Source organism: Scyliorhinus canicula, chromosome 23 (assembly GCF_902713615.1).
Source record: "Scyliorhinus canicula chromosome 23, sScyCan1.1, whole genome shotgun sequence".
Classification (NCBI taxonomy): Eukaryota; Metazoa; Chordata; class Chondrichthyes; order Carcharhiniformes; family Scyliorhinidae; genus Scyliorhinus; species Scyliorhinus canicula.
In genome coordinates this window covers 7,103,371-7,127,092 of record NC_052168.1, presented here as the reverse complement: position 1 = coordinate 7,127,092, position 23,722 = coordinate 7,103,371, and the positions used below count along the sequence as shown (strand labels likewise).

Here is a 23,722-nt window from a genome sequence, read left to right as displayed (position 1 = left end):
CTGCGTGGGTTTCACCCCCCACAACCCAAAAAGATGTGCAGAGTAGGCAGCACAAGTGATTAGCACTGTGGCTTCACCGTGCCAGGGTCTCGGGTTCGATTCCCCGCTGGGTCACTGTCTGTGCGGAGTCTGCACGTTCTCCCCGTGTCTGCGTGAGTTTCCACCGGTTTCCACCCACAAGTCTCTAAAGATGTGCTTATTAGGTGGATTGGCCATGATAAATTGCCCTTAGTGACCAAAAAGGTTAGGAGGGGTTATTGGGTTACGGGGATAGGGTGGAAGTGAGGGCTTAAGTGGGTCGGTGCAGACTCGATGGGCCGAATGGCCTCCTTCTGCACTGTATGTTCTATGTCCTATGTAGGTGGGTTGGCCACGCTAAATTGCCCCTTAATTGGAAAAAATGAATTGGGTACTCTAAATTTTTTTTAAAAATCATTAACATAGAAAAACGCGTCAAAACCCTGCATCAATAAAATTTTAAAAGAAATTTAGAGTACCCAATTCATTTTTTCCAATTAAAGGGCATTTTAATGTGGCCAATCCGCCTACCCTGCACATTTTGAGTTGCGGGGGCGAAACCCACGCAAACACAGGGAGAATGTGCAAACGGGGATCGAACCTGGGACCTCGGCGCCGTGAAGCAGCATCAATAAAATTTTGACACAGCTATAGATGGGGATATCAGGACAGAGGCTCAAATATTTGAGGTAGGTTTTTAAAGGAAGATTTTCAAGGAGGAGAGGGGTTTTCATTCACGAGACGAGGGCGTCGCTGACAAAGCCAGCATTTGATGCCTATCCCCAAGTGGTCTTGAACCGAGTGGCACGTTAGTCCATTCCAGCGTCAACCACATCACTGTGGTTCTGGAGTCACATGTAGGACAGGCCAGGTAAGAATCCCAGACTTCCTTCAAGGATATTCCTGAATTAGATGGATTTTTACAACCTCGACACATCATGGCCATCATTAGACTTTTAATTGAATTCAAATTCCACCCTCTGCAATGGTGGGATTTGACCCTGGGTCCCCAGACCATCACCCCAGGTCTCTGGATTGTTAGTCCAGTGACAATACCACTACACCACTGCCTCCCCCAGGTAGAGGCAGAAGGGTTTCCAGAACTTGGCATCATTGAAAGCATTGGTGGAGTGTATTGAATCAGGGATGCGAGACTGCCACATTCTCTGGGTAGAGGTTTCTCCTGCTCCCTTATTGAATTTATTAGATTTTAGAACCTACTTTGTGCCATAGAGCACCAAATCTCAAAAAGTTCAAAACACCAAAGCCATTTTTGATGTTCAATAATCTCCAGATTAGACTTTATTATATTTTCCAACCTCCCTTTCTTCTCAAAGTGACTGATCACTCGTGGTTCCTCTTTCTGTCTTCCACTGACAGCTAGTATTCCATCTGCTGCTGGTGCCCACCCACCCCCAAAACCACATCCTCCTTTACCAACAGTATCAATATATAAAGCCCGCCATCACAATCAGATTACAGTACTAACTGTGTAACAGTCTGCCATGATGGGAGAATGAAAGGCAGTGACTCTCAGTGGGCAGTTCCTTCAAAAGTAAAATAACCCCCGCATTCATTTGGATTCTTACTGCTACAAGTAGCTTTTCACATGCTGGGTTCCTAACTCATCGGCCTCCCTTGCTCTCTCAATACCACACACTGACCCCAGCTGAGACATGCATTCTTTCTTGCTGTCTCACAAATGCCTGGCATCTCTCTCGCTCTCTCTCTCTCCCACTGCTCCATTCTGGGTCAAGTGGTTGCACTTTCATCCACACGACTTGAGGGCATCTTAACTGAGACTACTTAACTGACAGTAGAGAGTACTGGACTCTCAAAGAGGCGCAGTCTTCAAATGGGACTTAAAACCCAGTCTACCCTCTCGGGTGGCTGTGTTTCTGCAGGCTGTGGAACATACACATCCCAGTTTCATATGACATCAGCCAGCACTCATGTGCACTTCAAAACTTTTCGTATGAGGGAAGTGCCACTGCCTGCTGAATGCACAGCAGTGGCATTCTGTTCAGTACTAGGGCCCGCACAATCATGCAGTCACAACATCAACAGAGTTTGGGCAAGAGTTTCTCAAAGAGGTTACGACATTTAATCAACTGAAATCATTGAAGTGGGCGCTGTTGCCAAATGATTTGGGGGAGGAATATGCAGAAAGAGGTCATTCTGCCCCCAACTGGTGTTTATGTTTCACTCAAGGCTCCTCCCATCACCTAACTCTCTCAGCATAACCCTCTAATTTTCTCCCTCATCTAGCTTCCCCTTAAAAAAGATCCAAAACATTCACCTCAGCTACTCAATGTGGTAGCAAGTTCCACATTGTCACCTCTCCGGGTAAAGAAGCTTCCTTTGATTTCTTGATTTGACTTTTGGGCAAATGTATTACAGTGACGGCCTGTGGGTTTTTTTTCTTCCCTCGTGTGGGTGGCACGGTGGCTAGCACTGCTGCCTCACAGTGCCAGGGACCCGGCTTCAATACCGGCCTTGGGTGACTCCCGAGTTTACATGTTCTGCCCCGTGTCTGCGTGGGTTTCCTTCGGGTGCACCAGTTTCCTCCCACAAGTCCAAAGGTATGCAGGTTATGTGGGTTTCAGTGTTGTGGGGACAGGGTGGGGGTGTGGACCTAGGTAGGGGCACCTTTTGGAGGGTGGGTTCAGAATTAATGGGCCTAATGCCTCCTTCTGCATTGTAGGGATTCTATGAAAACCTTTCATAAATTTTCAATACCTCTTATTGGGTCACCCTTCAGTCTTTTTTTTTCCCCCAAAAGAAAAAAATAAGAAAACAGACCAAGCACGACGACTCTTTCTCTGACCAGTATAACCTCATAATACTACCATCATCCTCGATACCGACAATAAGGATTTACAATGGTTAAATGAGTGGGAAAGAACTCAGAGAAATGCGAAGTTATCCATTTCGGTAGTAAAAATGGAGAGCAGATTTGTTTTTTTTAAAAACATGTTTGGAATCTAGGAAATGTTTATATTGAGAGGGACCTGGAGTTCCATGTACACAAACCACAAAGTTAACATGCAGATAGAAGTAAACAATTAAGGAAACGATTGGTATATTGGCCTTTACGACAAAACTGATTTGAAGCACAAGAGTGAAGAGGTCTTACTACAATTGCACAGGGCCTTGGGCAGCACGGTCGCACAAGGGGATGGCACTGTGGCTTCACAGCGCCAGGGTCCCAGGTTCGATTCCCCGCTGGGTCACTGTCTGTGCAGAGTCTGCACGTTCTCCCCGTGTCTGCGTGGGTTTCCTCCGGGTGCTCCGGTTTCCTCCCACAGTCCAAAGACATGCAGGTTAGGTGGATTGGCCATGATAAATTGCCCTTCGTGACCAAGCCTGAGGCTATACAAAGGTGGCTCCACAATTGAATAGAACCAACCAATCTGGATTTAGTTCAGGCGAAATGGCTTTGTTATTTTAATATTTCCAAAGAACAGTAAAATTTACAATTACTGTCGCTGAACTGAACAGATCTTGGCCCAATAAATTCGCTGGCTGGGCCAACATTTAGTGCCCATCAACCTTCAGAGGGCATCAACTACATTGCTGTGGATGTGGAATCGCGTGCAGGCCAGGCAAGGTTGGCCAATTTCCTTCCATAAAGTACCCAATGAAGGGACAATTTAGCATGGTCAAACCACCACGCTGCACATCTTTTTTAGGGGGGGGGGGGGGTGAAAGAGAGAGAGAGAGAGGGAGAGGGAGAGGGAGAGACCCACGCAGAAACAGGGAGAATGTACAAACTCCACACGGACAGTGACCCGGAGCCGGAATCGAACCCGGGTCCTCGGCGGCGTGAAACAGCAGTGCTGACCACTGCGCCACCCCTTCCTTCCCCAAGGACATTAGTGAACCAGATGGTTTTTACAACAATGGTTTCATGGTCACCATTAGGGCCTTAATGCCATATTTTTATGGAATTCAAATTTCACCATCTGCCCTGGTGGGGTTCAAACCCGGGTCCCCAGAGCATTATCCTGGGTCTCTGGATTACCCGTCGGCTGATAATACCGCCATGCCACTGCCTCTCCTCATGTTCACATAGATGGGGATCCTTCGTTCCAGAGCAGCAAGCCAAATGGTGACCTCCACTAACCTTCAAATCCAAGCCTAACCGCGGGGAGGAAGCAGAGCGTTTGATACTATCCACTGGAGTCTTCTCAGTTGGGCTTTGTGCATTGTGTAGTGCCACGTAGCTGCCAGTTTTCCGAAGTCCGGTGCGCCAAGCTGCAGCAGAGGCTTCTTGCTTGACAGTGGGCTTTGTCGATGAGCCAGTGTACTGCAGAGAAAGACGGGGAGAGGATAAATCTTTTGCAGAACGCCCAAACTTCAATCGTAGCCTTGGTAGATATCCCTCCCCGCTACACTGATTTGGATACTTGCTCGGTGGATGGATGTTTGCAAGTAATAAAGTGTAGAACTGAAGTAGACCGGATTGAATTACCTTGTTACGTACTATTTTCCCCCTGGCTGGACAGTCGAGAACAGTCACAGCCAGAGTTTTAGACCACAGAAAGAGGCCCATCAGCCCACTGTGTCTGCGTCAGCCATCGAGCACCTAGCTATTTTAATCCCATTTTCCAAACATTTGGCCCATAGCCTTGTATGCTATGGCATTTTAAGTGCTCATTTAAATTCTTTAAAAAATAAATTTAGAGTACCCAATTCATTTTTTCCCAATTAAGGGACAATTTAGCGTGGCCAATCCACCTAACCTCCATATCTTTGGGTTGTGGGGGTGAAATCCATGCAAACACGGGAAGAATGTGCGAACTCCATACAGACAGTGAACCACGGCCAGGATCGAACCTGGAATCTCGGTGCCGTGAGCAGCAGTGCTAACCACTGCGCCACCGTGCTGCCTCTCCAGCATCTAGTTTTCATTTCAAATTTCCAGAATCCCAGTATACTGCTTGATAAACCTTAGCTCTTGTGTGACCCCACTTTAATGCCCCTGTGTATGACCCCAAAGTGAAAATCCACAGGAGTCCAATAGTTGTTGAGCCGGTTGGTGAGAGGGCAGAGCCCGATTACAAAGTCTTTAAAACTGCAGGTGTTAAAATATAACTACCTGCACACAGCCTCAACAATTAGCACGCAGTCAGGGCTCCATGGCAGCCATTGCTACTTCGGAACACTCGACTCCAAAAACTGCATCTCACGACCCCTCCCGGAGTCGTTATCCATTGGGAAGCCCTGGGGTTGAAAACAAGGAGTCCTAACCACAGGATAAGGTCGGGGTGGGGGAGAAATGTCTTCATTCGGAGTCTTGTGGAGGCTCAGTCGTTAAGTACAGTCAAGACCGGTATAGATTTATTTTTGAACAGCAAGGAGGAAAAAGCAAGGGATATTGAAATAGAGCAGGAAAGAGGAGTGGAGGAAAGACTAGCTACAACCTTACTGAATGATGGAGCAAGTAGAAGAGGCCATATGGTCTACTCCTATTCTTATTATTATATTAATTAATCAGGACTGTAATACTGGCAACACTTGTTTCAATGTTAAGCTTTTAGGGACAATACCTTATTTAACACGGTAGCATTGTGGATAGCACAATCGCTTAACAGCTCCAGGGTCCCAGGTTCGATTCCGGCTTGGGTCACTGTCTGTGCGGAGTCTGCACATCCTCCCCGTGTGTGCGTGGGTTTCCTCCAGGTGCTCCGGTTTCCTCCCACAGTCCAAAGATGTGCAGGTTAGGTGGATTGGCCATGATAAATTGCCCTTAGTGTCCAAAATTGCCCTTAGTGTTGGGTGGGGTTACTGGGATAGGGTGGAGGCTTGGGTAGGGTGCTCTTTCAAAAAAAAAGAAGAGCCGGTGCAGACTCGATGGGCCGAATGGCCTCCTTCCGCACTGTAAATTCTATGATCTATGATCACAGTATTAATTGTACACAACAGACAAACAGCCTTTCCATACATCAGTAGGGGCAATATATCCATAAACTGCATGTAACCCTATACAGGTGGCATGCTGGCTACAAATTTAGAAAAGTACCAGTGCATGTTTTCTCACATTTCTTTCTCTCAGAATGTAATCAAGGCTGCAGTTATTGCTAATCCCGATACACTGTGTTGGAAGTGGTGGTTTTTCCAGACCAGCTGCTTCATTTACAATGGAGGGAAAATACCTATTTTTCTGAGAAAGCCAGATTAGCAGCACGGCAGTACATTGGTTAGCACTATGGCTTCACAGAGCCATGGTCCCAGGTTCGATTCCCCCTTGCGGAGCCTGCAAGTTCTCCCCGTGTCTGCGTGGGTTTCCTCCGGGTGCTCCGGTCTCCTCCCACAAGTTCCGAAAGACGTGCTTGTTAGGTGAATCAGGCATTCTGATTTCTCCCTCAGGTGTACCCGAACAGGCGCCGGAGTGTGGCGACTAGGGGCTTTTCACAGTAACTTCACTGCAGTGTTAATGTCAGCCTACTTGTGACAATAAAGATTATTTAAAAATCCACGCGTTATTCCCGAAGCTACCGAGTGGATGTTGAACACTGGCTTAGAGACCCCTATACTTTCAAAACCAAGACACGGAAGTTGGGTAAAAATCAAAATGAAGCAATAAACTGTGTTCACATAGCTGCAGCGAAATACTGCACACTAGCCCAATCAATTCTCCAAAGTTAAGCAAGTTGAATGGAAAGCCCACCATTTTTAAATCAGCAAACACAGTGCAAAACAAGGTCACAATTGAAAATTGAGCCATGTGCTGTGAATGCAACCATGCTCTGATCAAACGGGTTGTTTGCAGTTGCAAAATGCAAATTACAGGCCCTATAAATAACCGAAACGGCTCGTGTCTGCAAAGTGTTTCACATTTGGGTCAGTCACATGCTGCATTCCAGACATTCTGCACCCTCTACCTGAGCTGCAACAACATTAAAAAGTGCGTGCATTATCTTACTGATATCTACTAACGTCTCATCCTTTATCAAGCTCGCACAATTGTGACACTAATGGGGCTTTATTTGGAGCTCTGACCTGCCAAATAAACACTGATACTTCCTGCAATATTTCCTGCTCCTCGCATCCGCCTTCTTCAAATTCACTTTCCTGCCTGTACAGAAGTCGTCAGTATTTTTGTGTTCGAGGTGCTTTTATTAATTGCATCCTCCCCTCTTCATAGGAGACACAAAATGGGCAGAGACGCACGAAAACAGTTTAAACTACCAAACGCAACCGTCGAGAATATATATACCAACTGTATAGCTTTCTGTGGTCTTTTAAAACACATGGTACTTTGCAACAGCAAAACATTCCAAACCAAACAATGTATCCGTGAGTCAGTTGTTATTGTATTTCACTTTCTGGCTCAAGTGTTTAAATCTACTTTCTCATTGGACTCTACTTATTCCACAGAAGAGCAGTCACATGCGGGATTTTGATGCTCCATCACCCTTGCATCTCTCATCTGTTTCCAGTAAAACTCTCACTCTCCACCACCTTGGTCTCCCCCTTGTACCTCACCCTTTAAGTTTGCACGGCGCAGACACGCACGGTTTAGCCATTCACTGCCATACCAGGCTCAAACACAAAGTCCTGTCGGGCACTGCCTGTGCTGCCGAAAGTACTCACCACTCCAGGATCATCCTTGCGATAGGAAAACAAAGGCAGTTTTACGGGATTTCTATTTGCATTTGCAAACATTAGAAATAAGGTATAGTTTTGAAGTGGGATTAATTTAATGTGTGTGTGCCTGGGAGGGTGAAACCCATAGTTAGATTCATGCTGGACAAAGGTGCTTGAATGCACGGGGGTTGGTTTCAATTCCAATTGATTCTATTGTGCTTCGAGAGGATTACATCGTGAAGCACAAAGAGAATTAGCTGGGGTTGCTCAGCAACCGGAGGCCATTGTAAGAATGAAAAAGCATTTAGGTTTTAGTTTTAGCTCAATTTGCTGGCAGTTGGAGACAGGACCTCACATCTCTCAACTCTGCGAGAAGACAGACGGGAGCTGCAAAGAGGCAGGCTTCCTAAACTACAAGTGACTGTCCAGATAAACATTCTTTCTGTCCCAATTTCCTGAGACTCCTGGAGAAGTGAACAGAGATCAAGGTATTGTTCAAAAGAAAGCAAGGAAAAATAAACTAAAAAAAAAAGTGTTCCGACTTAAAAAGACAATTGCAGAAACGAGATTTAAAATGGGACAGCAGCTTTCAAAGGTAAATCAAACTTCGGATCCTGTTTTAACAGAGTCCGGGAATAGAGTGTTAAAGCAATTGCAGTTTGCACAGACAGTCAAGACAAAGAAATCCTAAAGGGATTGGTGTAACATCCTGGACTGGATTTACTGTTAAAAGTGGAGCGGAAGCTCTGTTTAAAAGTGTCATTTGGAAAACCTCAGCTGGATTTCTGAATGCAAACCGCTAAGGGAATGCATAATTACGAGGGAAGTTTTTAAAGCGTGTTTTTGGGAGCGGAGTTTGGAAACACTTGTGACAATCATCTGGGGGGCTTGGGAGGAGTCATCCACAAACATTCACTTGGTGTTCAGAGTGGAGAGTGTATTTGCCCACAGTCATCTGGTATGCTTAAAGGGGACTTTGTGTTCATTAGACCATTGTAGCTTCTTAAGATGTACTTTGTAATTGTGTTAATCCTAAAACCTGTGTGTAATTTTCAGGCAAGGTGGGGATTAAAGGAATATTGTATCATAATTCAATTTTTTTAATGTGCAATAAAACATTTTTTTGCTGTTAAAACTAATTAGCTCTCCTGTAACTTTGTTCCTCCATGTTTTATTTTATATAAAAAAAAGTAAAGTTATGGTCTTTTGAGCCAAGGTTCCATTCTGGGATCTTCCCGTCCAGTTATTACACCAAAATGGATCGTAACAAAGATAACCCCAACTCCTTTGTTTCACCAGGTTTCACCATGTACACTGGCACCATCCAGATCTGCCTCACCACGTTGTGCTGTTAAACCCGTGGAACAACCAAAGCTACTCCTGCCAGAAACTCTGTTCGCTCAGCAGCGATTCTAAGTCCTCGTTACTTCCGGCTGAACTAGTTTGTTTACAACCGTGGACATCCAATTTGACTCCAAGCTCAGCTTCATGCAGCATATCCTCTCCATCACAAACACTACCTACTTCCACCTTCATAACCCCACCCTCCCCATCAGTTCACCTGCTACCAAACCCTCACCCATGCTTTCATTGGTTCAAATGTCTTTCGAGTCCAATGGTCACCTCTCATCTTTCAACCTCCATTAAACTAAGCCCATCAACAACAATCCCAAAAAATAATCCCAACGTTGCCCTGTTTTGGAACGGAGGTCTCTGGACACAATATAGAAATCATAATCATCATGTTGCTGAAGCCATTAACTTTCAATGCTCTTACCGTTAGGTTTGACGGTGCGAGTGTGACAGGAGGTGCGAGAGGAATAACTTCAGTGCCATTTAAGTTATTGGTGTCATTATTGAGGGTGGGTTTCTTATTCTTCTCTGCACAGAATGAAACAAAATCCTGATTAGCAGACAAATCAATGTGGCAGAACATTTCCAGAGCCAAAAAACTATTAGCCAAGTTTTAGATTTGCTTCGTGTACTGAATGGTGATGATTCGATAAACCCCATTCCGTTTTGCATCCTTATTTAATTGAGACTGATGGATACGTGTCTCCAATTATATAAAACGGGTCGATTACATCCATTAAAACAGGTTGATTACATCCACATACGTTTCACCAATTTGATTTTTTTTTGAAGATGTATCAAATCTTTCTAATCTTCATTCAAAAAAAAAAATAAGTGGCCAGGAAATAGGATTTTTTTGCAATTTATGAAAAAAAAAAATCGAGCTACCAGTTTCACATTCCGAGTCGGACTCCGAGCCTTCCTCAGTTTCCGAGCTCGAGCTGCTGGATTCCTCTTTCTTGCTCTCATCCAAGGGCAATGACTCTAAGGTCTTGCGCTCCTTTGACAGATCTTGCACCGAAATCTTCTCCTTGCTGCTCATCCTGCACACAGAGCTCCTAGTACAACAGTGGAATAAGAATGGAATAAGATAAGGATCAAAACTTTCTTGCGGCTAATCCACAAGTTTGGAGCCTTATCCTGCCAAAGAAATGACACATTTAAAGTATAAAGTGTATACATTATTCTTTCTCATTGCTGCTTTTCTGCTAACTTGACGGTAACATAATTGGTTCAATAAGTTAGTATTATGCATTACTGGATGTGTGCTGGGCATTTACATATCAGCTGTAATATTCTGAGAAATAAAACTATACCGTCACTTCCAAAACTCCCATCAGTTTTTCTTAGCGCGATTCCGGTAGCCCATTTTCACTAGCAATTCTTTCAGTGCTTTTTAAAACCCCGTCGGGGGTTTCCAGTTCTGCAAGTTTGATGCTTCAATCCCCAATTCTTACAGTGCATGCAGACGATTGCAATCCTCACTGTTGTACGTGATGGTTGCAAGAAGGCCTATTGCAGCAATTAGCACGAATGCTGTAGACCATCATTGAGAGAACTAAACAAGACAGCATGCTGCGACTAGCTTTATTTAAATTGTATTGGCATTTAGTATGAATTGTAACTCTGCACCACTTAAAAGGATTAGTAAGGGTTAAGTGCACAGAAGGCAATTGAACATTAACAAGGTGCTGTTTACTTTCGGTTGTTCTTGCATTCAGTGCACCTAAACCATGTGCAAACTGGTGAGTAATCACAGACGTTTCTGCCTAAAATAACACTGAGTACTTAGGACTATAAACGACATTTGCAAAGTTGCCAGTTAATGAGTTAGAGACATTGCAACATGGGAGGAGGCCATTTGGCCCATCAAGCCCATGTCGATAATGCAAATTTATGGCCAATATAAAACGGGACTGCCCACCTTAAAACATGGATGAATTAAGAGGTGGAAACTGTAATCTGTTGCACAATTATATCAACTTGCTAAAATGAAAAATCCTGCTTTGATTTCCTGTTTAACTTTGACTCAGCCCTTTAAATTTAAATGTGACCCTCTCAGCATCCAACCTTCCTGGATCCAAATTCTCCACATTTGTAAAAATCTAATTGAACCAAATCCAACATGCCCCCTTTGTACGGGTTTCGTGCCTGCAGCTTTCTACAATCCCGTCCTGGAAGCACCAGATTTTGTTTCTGTGGTAATCCAGGCTCAGACCAGCAGTATCTCGCCAAAGCAATAATAATAATAATAATAATCTTTATTATTGTCACAAGTAGGCTTACATTAACACTGCAATGAAGTTACTGTGAAAAGCCCCTAGTCGACACATGCCGGCGCCTGTTCGGGTACAGTGAGGGAGAATTGAGAATGTCCAATCCACCTAATAAGCACGTCTTTCGGGACTTGTGGGAAGAAACCGGAGCGCCCGGAGGAAACCCACGCAGACACGGGGAGAATGTGCAGACTCCGCACAGACAGTGACCCAAGCGGGAATCAAACCTGGGACCCTTGCACTGTGAGGCAGCAGGGTTAACCCACTGTGCTGCCATCTTTAAAAAAAAAGAGCTGATCATGGCAGGCATGACAGTAAACAATTATCAGGCCCTCAAGTAATATTCACCTACACACCTTCCAGCATCTTTTAAACTGTGTCCCCATGGTCTCATCTTGCTCATAAATGAAAACATCCTCTTGGCTTCCAGCCTGTCAGTTCCCTCAGGATCTTCTTTGTTTCAATAAAATCACCTCTCAACCCTAATAGGTGTAGGAATATCACCCTGTTCAACCTTTCTTCAAAAGACTGTTTCAGATATGCACTGTAGGACTCCGACTGTCACCAACCCCAACCCACCCTCGCAGAGATCAACTAACTTGGCACAGATGAGGAATAATTATCCGATCTTTTACACATCGGTTGCATCCTGCCTTTGCCATCTGAGTCACAGAGAAGTTAAGCAATACATTTATGGTTGACCTGCAAGAACACCACCCCACCTCCAATCATTGCAACTGCGTCGGAAGTTGCTGTAGTCATCTGGCTAGTCACAATGAACAAAATAAGGACTGGTAAATTAGCATAATTTACAGACGAGTCAGCATGGAAAAGATCACCGCCCCCTCACCCACTTCCAGCCTGTGGGAAATTGGAATTCATTGTCCCAAGATCTTAGTTTTGGATGAAAATTGCCCCTGGCCCAAACTTTGAATTTCATTAATGTTTTTGTAACGTATTAAGTCTGCGATATGCTGGGACAGAAAGGTGGAGGGGGAAAAAAAAAAACGTTATTTTTTCTGTGAATCGCACATATTAAAGTAACAGCACTGAGGTTAATAAAATAATGAGTGTCAAACAAACACCATCGCCCCAGGGTTGGCAAGTACAAGGTTACAATTAATGAAGAGATTCCTTACTTCCTGGGTTTGGCCGGTTGTTGCTGCTGTTGTACAGAGGTTTCAATAATGGCTCGTTTCATCTTTTCTTCTTTTTCGGTCCTCAGCTGTGTCAATAGAAAAATGCAGACCAAACATTCAATTGTATTACAAGTTCTTAATACTGTGGTTTTAATTGCTGCATTTGGAGTTTTGGGTGTGCTCATTATAAGTGAGACACACAAACTCTGGAGAATAACAGGTTCCCTGTTTTCTGCCCTCATTCGGTGACTAAGTTTTAAGTCTCCCCTTCTTTCGCCCTCCATCATTCTAGCTGAATATTCATTTCTGGGCAGCATCTGCAACTTATCCTGGAAAGCCAAATCGGGGGACAACTTATGGAGAAACATAGTTTGGCATTGACCTCACCTTTCACTTCCAATGTAATAGGACAGTAATTAGGAGTAGAATCTCCAACTGATGTCCTCCTCCTCAAACCAGAGGTGCTGAGGCCCACCACCTCCTAATTCAATCAAGTCAACAGCAATACCATTGCTGTACCTCCCACCATCAACATCTTGAACTGAACTAGCTATAGAAATACTGTAGTGAGAAGGACAGGTTAGAGGGTAACTTACAAACTTTATTTGTTTGTTATTTACAGCAGAGAAGGAGACCATTCGGCCCATCGTGTCTGCACCAGCTTCCAAAAGAGCAAACTAGCTAGTCCCATTCCCTAGCCCCATCTCCGTAGCGCTCTAAATTCATCACTTTCAAATATACAACCAGCTCTCTTTTGGAACCTCCTCTGGAATCCACCTCCACGATTCTCCAAGGCAGCGCATTCCAAACCCCAACAACAAAGTTTCTTCTCATCTCACTCCAAGCTCTCTTGCTGACCATCTTGAAATTGTGATCACTAGTCACCAACAGACCAACCTAGTGGACACAGAATATCCTACTTTTACCCTGTCAAAATTGTTCAGAACTTGGAACACCTCAATAAGGTGGCCTCTTAATCTTCTCTGCTCCAAGGAGAACAAGCCCAATTTCTCCAATCTTTCCTTGTATCTAAAATTCCTCATTCCTGGTGTCATTCTATTCAATCTTCTCTGCACTCTCTCCAGGGCTTTAACATCCTTCCTTAAATAAGGTGCCCAGAACTGAACACAACACTCCAAATACTGACCCCTGAAAGTCTATCCATCATCTACAAGGCATGAGTCAGGTGTGAGAAGGAATACTCTCCACGTGCCTAGATGATTACAGTTTCAATAGCGCTCAAGAAGCTCAACACCATTAAGGATACCTCATCCATTCTGGTTAACATTCACTCCCCCTCTCACTGGGGCAGTGGCGGAGGTGCATACCATATACAGGATGCACTCAGAAATTTGGCAAGCTTCCTTCCCCGCACCTTCCAAGCCCAGTGACGTCTACCACCTAGAAGGACAAGTAAGAAGTCTAAGACCACCAGGTTAAAGTCCAACAGGTTTGTTTCGAATCACTAGCTTTCAGAGCGCAGCTGCTTCATCAGGTGAGTGAAGAGGTGGGTTCCCCAACCACATATAGAGACAAAGTCAATGATGCAGGATGATACTTTGAATGTGAGTCTTTGCAGGAAATTAAGTCTTTAGAGTTACACATCATCCCGACTAACTAGCCTTCACTGTCACTGGGCAAAATCCTGGAACTCACTCCCTAACAGCACTGTGGGTGTATTTGCACCACACGGGCTGCAGCGGTTCAAGGCAGCAGCTCCTCGCCACCTTCTGGAATTGCCAGTATAATTCAACTACTCATTGTAGAAGGGGCTGGTTTAGCACAGGGCTAAATCGCTGGCTTTGAAAGCAGACCAAGGTAGGCCAGCAGCACGGTTCAATTCCCATACCAGCCTCCCCGAACAGGCGCTGGAATGTGGCGACTAGGGCCTACTTGTGACAATAAGCGATTTTCATTTCATGAATGTGCCCGAGGACGAATATGGCACTAATATTTCTTACAGAGGTGTTGCTGGTTTTAAAATTAGCCAATTTCTCCTGGAATTTGACATGGAAATCTGGGCCAAGTGTAATCTTCAACTGTAGTGGGGTTAAAGATGGGACTCAATTCTATCTGTCGCATGGTTTGATGTAGAAGTAGTACACTTTATTATAATTTCCAGTATCCACATTTATAATAGACACCGTCTATGTAAACTCATCATTCTGTAATTAGATCCGAATGAGTTGTGGCAATGAAACCCTCGCACTAGCAAGGGGGTATACAATTACATCATGGCAAGTTTACATTACCATGAGATCAGGGGAATTTGTAATGTAAATAATAGGAAACGTAAGCAGGTGTAAGAATTTTAATTTATCACTCGATTGCTTTGCATGCATTAACACTGAGAATATCTTGCTTCTCTGCCGCTCCTGTCCATTACTTCTGTCTCTGTTTCTATTCCGTTCCTTCTGTGTTCTCTTCCCTCAACTCTTTTTACTTCTTTGCCTTTGAATTTTCGTGCACATGGGAGGTGGTGGATGCTGTACACGGGAAAAGATTTGCAACAAGAGGTTGCGAGGGAAAGCGTGGCTTTCGGAAACTTCTTTCCCATCCCCTGCTCCAATTAATCACGCTCCACTTACAGCCTGTTCATTGCACCTTCTACCTTTTATTCTTTCAACTAACCTCGCGCAGAACCCCCACCCCACCTATTCACTTCAAGACAGACCTTGAAAGATCAGAGGCATCATCCACAATCTATTTCTCGCTTCCCCTCCTTCCTATGTTAGATTCTAAGAAAGCAACTTGTTTATTTTCATAGCACAACTTCTGTGGGAGGAAAAAACCCAAGTGGAATGAGTACAGAAATCATCTCCAAATTTGTCACTGCCACATAGATATTAATTTGAATTTATCTAATGGAATCTTAGAACACAGATGAGGTAATTAGTTGCCCTCACAATTCAGTTTTTGCAGGGGGTGTAAGGGAAGGAGGAGGAAAGACAGTCTGCCTCTCACTCTCAATCAAATAAATTTTCTGAAGCAACATACAAGAGCCAAGACAGGTATCACATTATTATATTTCGGTATGCTAACCACTGCACTGCCCAGAAAGGGAATGAAAAATGAAAATCGCTTATTGTCACGAGTAGGCTTCAATTAAGTTACTGTGAAAAGCCCCTAGTCACCACATTCCAGCGCCTGTTCGGGGAGGCTGGTACAGGAATTGAACCGTGCTGCTTGCCTGCCTTGGTCTGCTTTTAAAAGCCAGCGATTTAGCCCAGTGTTACTAAACCAGCGCCAGCTACACCAGGACTGTCAATTGATAAATTTGCATTGTGTTAACATTTACTGTGCAAATTAGAAACAGATTTAAAACAAAAGCCGGATTGAAAGCAGCACGAAGATGCAGTGGTTAGCACTGCTGCCTCACGACCCGATTCTGGGTCACTGTCCTTGTGGAGTATGCATATTCTCCCAGTGTTTGAGTGGGTTTCGCCCCCACAGTCCGAAGATATGCAGGGTAGGTGGATTGGCCATGCTAAATTGCTCCTTAATTTAAAACAAAAGTGGTTTTAAAACCTTGGGCGCTATTCTCCGCCCCCCACGCCGGGTGGGAGAATCGCGGGTGTGCCGCATTTTACGATAGGCCGCTCGGAGAATCGCCGCTCACCGTTTGTAGCGGGCTAGCGGCGATTCTCCGGCCCAGATGGGCCGAGCGGCCTGCCGAATACGATGGGTGCACTGGTCGCTGCCAGCGTGAACAGCGCGCGAACGCTGCGTGGGCGGCCTGTTTGGGGGGGGGGGCTCAGTAGGGATCTGGCCCGCGATCGCTCCCCACCGGTCGGCGGGCTGGCGTCTCTAAAGGACGCGCTCTTTTCCTCCGCCGCCCCGCAAGATCAATCCTCCATGTCTTGCGGGGCGCCCACGGGGAGGACGCCAACTGCGCATCCGCGGGTCGGCCCCGGCCAACCTGCGCATGCGCGGGTGACATCATTTATGCGGCACTGGCCACGTAATTTATGCGGCGCCAAGGCCTGGCATGCGTAAATTACACAACGCCGCTTCTAGCCCCCCCGGGGGTGGGAGAATAGGGGGCGAGGCGCGGCCTCCGACGCCGAAGTGAAACACTCCGGTTTTCACTCCGGCGTCGGCACTTAGTCTCCCGTTGGGAGAATTCTGCCCCTTATATTTAACATTAGAAATGTCAATTACTATGGGAAAAAAACACAGACCTCAATAAGCAGTGATTTGCAGGAACCTGGAGACCCACAGGGTAACGTGGCACAGTGCCAGGCACTGCTGCCTTTCAGTGCCAGGGATCCTGGTTCAACTCTGACCTTGGGTGACTGTGTGTGGAGTTTGCACGCTCTCCCTGCTTCTGCATCGGTTTCCTCCGGGTGCTCCGGTTTCCTTCCACAGTCCAAAAAGATGTGCAGGTTAGATGGACTGGCCACCTTACCCAAGATTAGGTGGGGTTACGAGGATACAAAAAGAGATTGGGCCCAGGTAGGTGCTCCTTCGAAGGGTCAGTACACTCAGTGGGCCAAATGGCATCCTTCTGCACTGCCGGGATTCTATGATCCAAATGTGCCGAGGATGGTGCGTTCACAGCAAGTGTGACAGATATAGAAGTTTTAATTATAGATATTAGTAAAATATTTAACTCTCACATCATCCTGTTTCTTCTGCAGATCCTCAAGTAATCCCAAAATGTCCTCATCTGCAACATCAAATGGTGTCTGGCCCTAATTGGGGGGGGGCGGAAATTGAAAAAAAAGTTAGCATTTGAAACTAATTGGCATTAACAAATTTTAGTGCCATTGGTGCAATCATCAGTCACCCTGATAACTGAATGTCTGCTCTTTCTCACGCAGTATTGTGCAAAGTGGAGAGATTAGCCACACAGGCTTTGAACAAATTCTTCATTTTCCCCCTCCGGTTCTCAAAGGCATTTTCACAGGTTGTTGAACCCTCTTGCACAGGCCACTCTACACCCATTAGTCTTGGAATGAGGGAACGTCCAAGACCTTTTTCTCTTTTTCATGAGCCACTTAAGTTGCACAATTGTAGCCCGAGGGATCACAAAAGTAAATATATGCTCAAATACCAATTGAACTTTCCATGACAAGGAGGGACAACCAGTATAAACGGTGTCCTGCCTTCCACCTTCCTGTTGTAGAAAAACAAGGAAATGGGCGACACGGTGGTGTAGTGGTTCGCAGTGTTGCATCATGGCGCTGAGGTTCCATGTGTTAGCTTTTATTGGTAGAAGAATCGAGTTTCGGAGCCATGAGATCATGTTGCAGTTGTACAAAACTCTGGTGCGGCCGCATTTGGAGTATTGTGTGCAGTTCTGGTGGCCACATTATAGGAAGGATGTGGAAGCATTGGAAAGGGTACAGAGGAGATTTACAAGAATGTTACCTAGTATGGAGGGAAGATCATATGAGGAATGGCTGAAGGACTTGAGGCTGTGTTCGTTAGAGAGAAGGTTAAGAGGTGACTTAATTGAGGCATACAAGATGATCAGAGGATTAGATAGGGTGGACATCGAGAGCCTTTTTCCTCGGATGGTGATGTCCAGCACGAGGGGACATAGCTTTAAATTGAGGGGAGATAGATATAGGACAGATGTCAGAGGTAGGTTCTTTACTCAGAGAATAGTACGGGCGTGGAATGCCCTGCCTGCAACAGTAGAGGACTCGCCAACACTAAACGCATTCAAATGGTCATTGGATAGGCATATGGACGATAAGGGAATAGTGTGGAGGGACTTTTGAAGGGTTTCACAGGACGGCGCAACATCGAGGGCCGAAGGGCCTGTACTGCGCTGTAATGTTCTATGTTCGATCCCGGCCCTGGGTCATTGTCCATGTGGTGTTTGCACGTTCTCCCGTGTCTGCGTGGGTCTCACCCCCACAACCCAAAGATGTGCAGGGTAGGTGGATTGGCCATGCTAAATTGCCCCTTAATTGGGGAAAAAAAATTATTGGATACCTTAATTTAAAAAACAAAGAAAAACAAGGGAACAGGTTTTCATCTTCATCACCCAAATGTGAAATGTACACTGGGTGAAGTTCAGAAAGACAAATCTGATGGCAAGGATTACATAGCTCTTGCATCTGTGTTTTACAGCACATAAAGATGCCCTTCCGCCCATCAGGTCTATGCGGCCATCAAGCACATATCTAGTCAGGGCGGCACGGTGGCGCAGTGGTTAACACTGCTGCCTACAATGCCAAAGACCCCGGCCCCGGGTCAGTCTTGTGTGGAGTTTGCACATTCTCCCAGTGTGTGCATGGGTTTCACCCCCACAACCCAAAGATGTGCAGGTTAGGTGGATTGGCCACGCTAAATTGCCCCTTAATTGGAAAAAAATAATTTTTAAAAAGCACCTACCTATTCTAATCCCATTTTGCAGCACTTGGCCTCTAGCCTTGTGTACTGTGGCGCTTCAAGTGCTCATTTTCCTTCCACGTAGTGTCAGATTGAACAGGTCGAATACAAGACATACAAACCACCCCATCAGGTGTTTCTGGGTTTTACAATGGTGAATGGATGGTAGTTAAATTGAACTTAGAATCGCAGAGCAGTAGTAGAGGTAGACAATTCCCCACACAAACCTCGACATTCGAAGATTTTAATTAGTTTGACCGATATGCCATCAAAAGTGATAAATTGGACTCGAAGGTAACTCAATTTTGAAATTAAAAAAAATAAGCTCACCGAATTATTTAGTGCTTCCATGTCACAGAAATGCTCCACAAGGAGCCTGCAGGAATCTTCCATCCCCCAGTGGGCGGCAGCATGCAATGGAGTCCAGCCATCTTTATCTTGCACGTGAACACTGAACCCTGCCTGAAGGAGTAGCCTGCAATTAAAATTACACTGGTCAAAATGGAAGGTAGCACCACAGTTTGGATGAGTCAGGGATGGGAAAGGCTTACTCAGCAAACGAATGCCAGGAATATGACTCAACACTCGAAGCAGGGAAAACAAGTGATGAGAGGAAGCCTTTTCTTACTTCGCGCTCGAGCCATTTTTCTGATAAGAGCTACCAATTTAGTCCCGATTTTCTGCTCTTTCAGACAGTTTCGCCCCATCTAATCTGACAAATTTTGAACAATTCCGCCTGCTCAGAAAGGGACAAAACCCCACTCCCTAGGTCCTCCAGAGAGCCTTTTATATTAAGCTGCAGTTATTCCGTACAAATGTATATTACAAACATGCATCAAAAAGGTTACAACACCCCGGGAAACATACTTCCCAGCAATCAACTATTCAGTCTACCCTCACAAGGCTATCTTTGGAACACAAGATACAGCCTCACAACCAGACTTTTGCTGCTCAATTGCTGAAGTTGGGCGACAACGGATCTCGATGCGCATTTAAGCACAGCTCATCTCGAGTCAGGAGTGTGGCAACACAACCAACTGTTCTTTTCCAACATCCTAAAATATAACGTATTTTCTAAAAGGACTCAAGTGGATTACTGAGGAGTCTCAAAGTGCGAGATCACACTGGGTTGAATTTGGACAACATTTGGCATGGAATGCATACTGGATCTGATCTCAGTTCTTGTTTCACACACTTTAGAATCCAATCCCTTGATTTTGATCGGGGCGACTTCTTGTAAAACAATACGCATGTGCCACAAGACATCAGAGTCAATTCCTCCCGCCAACCCTCTTCCTTACCAAGAGGGCTCAGAGTTTATGCCTTTATTACCACTGTGTCTCAAATCAGTTCATTATTCAGAGCCCCAAATTCAAACTTCTGCAGCCCTGGTGAGGAGCACATTCCAGACCCTGGATTAAAGGGACATTTATACTTGCCTCATCACCTCTATGTAGCCCTTGGCTGCGGCAACATGGAGAGCGTTGGCACCAGATTTCGGGTGAGTTGACTCTTCTATCTTTCCACTGTTTAGCCACTGTCTGGCATGCTGCAGCATCAATTCCTCTTCCTCGCGTCTTGTCGACTCCACATCAATCCCTACCAAAACAAGAGCAGGAGCTTTCTAACATTGCGAACACAGCAGGAACACAAAAGAGGTTTAAATGTTGCACAACAACACGGTGGCACCTCAAAACTCACACCGTGATACAAGGACTACAGAAAGCACATTCAACCAGCAAACCTTATGAAAGCACCCTATTTTATAAGTTACAACATAGTCCCAACTGTTTAAAATTGAGACGCTGCTGAGCTGGGAGACAATATAAGTCAGTGAACATGATGGTCACTGTCTATGAACATGCACCGATAACAGAAGAAGCAATTAGTCGCTGTAACAACACCTCTCAAATGTCCCACTTTCCTATTCCAACGTAAAACAAGACGACCATGAAAATTCATCGGGGCAACCCCGGATAAACATACCTCAGACCCCAGACCCAAGCACTGACCCGAATTCCATCATTTCAATGTTTTGCAAGTTACGAAGGACGGTGACGTTAGTGAGGACTTACTACAGATGGCATCTCTGATCTTGTGCACGCTTAAAATGAGCCAAGAAACGTTGCTAGCTCAATAGGAAAGAAAGACTTGTACAGTGCCTTTCACAGCAACCTAAAGTACGTAAAATGCAATGAATTACTTTAGAAGTCATATGTTGTATAGAAGGAAGCTATCCAGTAGTTTGCCTGCTCTTTTCCCACAGCCATGCAAATTGTCCATTTTAGAACATACTGAATTACCAAACGGAGTCACCTGTTGTAGGAAATGAAGCAACCAATTTGTACACAGCAAGTCCCACAAACAACAAGGCAATAACGGCCTAATAATCTGTTTTGGTGTAGAGTCATATTGGATTCGGAACGTTACCTCAATTTCAGGGTGTGCCGGTTCTCAGATCTTTGAAGGTGATAACACAATTGGACAAGGTAATCAAGAAAGCATACAAATATTTGCCTTCATTGGACAGGGCATCGAGTATAAGAACTGGCAAGTCATGCTACAGTTGTACAGAAACTTGGAAGGCCGCACACCTCTAGTCGTCACACTACCAGAAGGATGTGGAGGCCTTGGAGAGCGTGCAGAGGCGGCTTACCAGGATGTTGCCTGGTCTGGAGGGCGTTAGCTATGTGGAGGGGCTGAATAGACTGACTGTTTTCATAAGAACAACGGAGGTTGAGGGCGACCTGATCGAGGTCCACAAGATTATGAGGGGCATGGATAGAGTGGATGGGCAGGCACTCTTTCCCAAGGTGGAGGGATCAGTCACCAGGGTGCACAGGTTTAAAGTCCATGCAGCAAAGTTTAGAGGAGATGTGCAAGGCAGGTGTTTTTACGCAGAGGGAGGCGAGTGCCTGGAACGCGTTGCCAGGGGAGGTTGCGGAAGCAGATACATCAATGGCGTTCAAAAGGCATCTCGACAAACACATGGATAGGATGGGTATAGAGGGATACTGCACAAGGAAGTGCTGAGGGTCTTGGCAAAGGGTGGTATCATGACGGGTACAGGTTTAGAGGGTCAAAGGGCCGGCTCCTGTGTTGTTTCACCAGCACCATGATTCTATTTCAGATTTCCAGCATCTGCAGTATTTTTTTTTAAAAATAAACATTTGATGGAGGTATTTTTGGTATTATAACAAATAAACAATGTACATGAAACTATAAACATAGTGCAAAAGCCATCTCCCTCCCTTACAGGTCCCACCTTTATTAACCCCCTACTCCAAGTTAAACTAACCGACCCCTCCACTTCTGCTGACAATTAATTTTCCACAAAGAAGTCGCCGAACGGTTGCCAACTTCGGGCGAACCCTAACAGTGACCCTCTCAGGGAGAACTTGATTTTCTCCAAACAGAGAAAGCTAGCCATGTCCGATAGTCAGACCTAATCTGTCTCCTCATTGCCCCCAGACTCTCAGGGCCGCCACCACCACGGGGCTGGAGTACCGCGCTGGCAGGAATGGCAGAGATGCAGTTACCAACACCCCCAGACTGGTGCCCTTGCATGAAGCCGCCTCCATACGCTCCCATGCCAACCCCTTCCCCACCACCCACTTCCTGATCATGGCTACTTCGCCGGCCAGTAATAGTTACTAAAATTTGGCAGCGCTAGCTGTAGCCACCTGGGGTGGCCACTTCCCGATTCCAAAATGGATGCCCGCAAAGAATACAGGGAAAACTGGCCAGGCACAAGAAAACAAGCAGGTGAAGATTTCCTGTGTATTAAGACTTGCAGAACCTGGACAGAACCAAAACCAATAGCCATCTACATATTAATGAGCAATCCCCAGAAACAATTAGAAACATCGAAGCAATCGGGACCAAACCAGACTCCCCAGCGCCAGCGGGAGCCAGGACAAAGGAAGGCCAACGGACACATAGGAACCGCCCAGCGATCAGGGAACAGCTCCAGTATTGGAGAAATCGATTGAAACGATTGGGACTTGGTCCAATTAATTGGGACCAGGTCCGGGGTCCGCCCAAAAGGGCGCGAAACCCCTGGGGACTATAAAATAGAGTCCCCAAGTTCAGCTCGTCCTTCTTGGCAGGTTCTCTTAACAGCTCGAAAGAACTCTTGACCGTGACTCTCAGTAAGGAGAGACCTGCCTAGCAGCTGCACCAACCAAGTCTCCAGTCAACACACACTACGAGATAGGCGCTCCTAGCTACTATTCCATACCAGCTTGAAATCTGCAGCCTCAGAACCGAACAACGGCCATTGTTCCTCTGACCTGGTGTGCCCTTCCAAAAGCTAAGTATAGGCCTTTAGTGTTAGTGATAGTCCAGTAAGTAGAATTTTATGCACGAGTAGTGATTGACTGTGTGTATAATAAATGTGTTTTGATTTGAAACTTACTAACTGGTGTAATTGAGTTATTGATCAGCACTTGGCTTTAAACCTCGTGGTGGTATCACAAAGATACCAGGCGACTCTAGAGCAAAGGTTATTTAAACAGAGCAATTAAATAAAACCACAACGAGCAACATAGCCCGCCCACTCCCCCACTCCGCTTCCTTACTCGTGGGGTCTTGCCCGCCCAAACGAAGCCAGTGATCATTTTGTTGACCCGTTTAAAAAAGGACCACGGAATAAAGATGGGGAGACATTGAAACACGAACAGGTATCTCGGGAGAACCGTCATCTTCACCGTCTGCACCCTCCCAGCCAGTGACAATGGAAGCGCGTCCCATCTCCAAAAATCGTCCTTCATTTGGTCTACTGGTCAGGCCAGATTTAATTTATGCAGCCGGTCCCACTCCCGCGTCACTTGGATGCCGAAGTACCTAAAGCTTCCCCTACTAATCTAAATGGCAGCTCCCCCAATCGCCTCTGCTGTCCCCTCGCCTGGACCGCAAACATCTCACTTTTCCCCATATTTAGTTTATACCCTGAAAACTGGCCAAATTCCCAGAGAATCCTCATGATTTCTTCCATCC

General features: G+C 45.5%; 1 protein-coding gene across 1 annotated transcript in view; it reads right to left on the bottom strand.

Moving 5' to 3' along the window:
* Positions 1–23,722, bottom strand: part of LOC119956270 (protein phosphatase 1 regulatory subunit 12C-like) — a 77,093-nt gene that overhangs the window by 31,412 nt on the left and 21,959 nt on the right. Inside the window, exons 4-10 of the mRNA XM_038783338.1 lie at positions 20,164–20,323; positions 19,055–19,199; positions 16,999–17,073; positions 12,380–12,465; positions 9,853–10,022; positions 9,389–9,492; positions 4,145–4,327 (exon numbers count right to left, since the gene is read on the bottom strand). Of these exons, the coding sequence (XP_038639266.1) occupies positions 4,145–4,327; positions 9,389–9,492; positions 9,853–10,022; positions 12,380–12,465; positions 16,999–17,073; positions 19,055–19,199; positions 20,164–20,323 (923 nt within the window). The remainder of the gene's footprint in view (positions 1–4,144; positions 4,328–9,388; positions 9,493–9,852; positions 10,023–12,379; positions 12,466–16,998; positions 17,074–19,054; positions 19,200–20,163; positions 20,324–23,722) is intronic.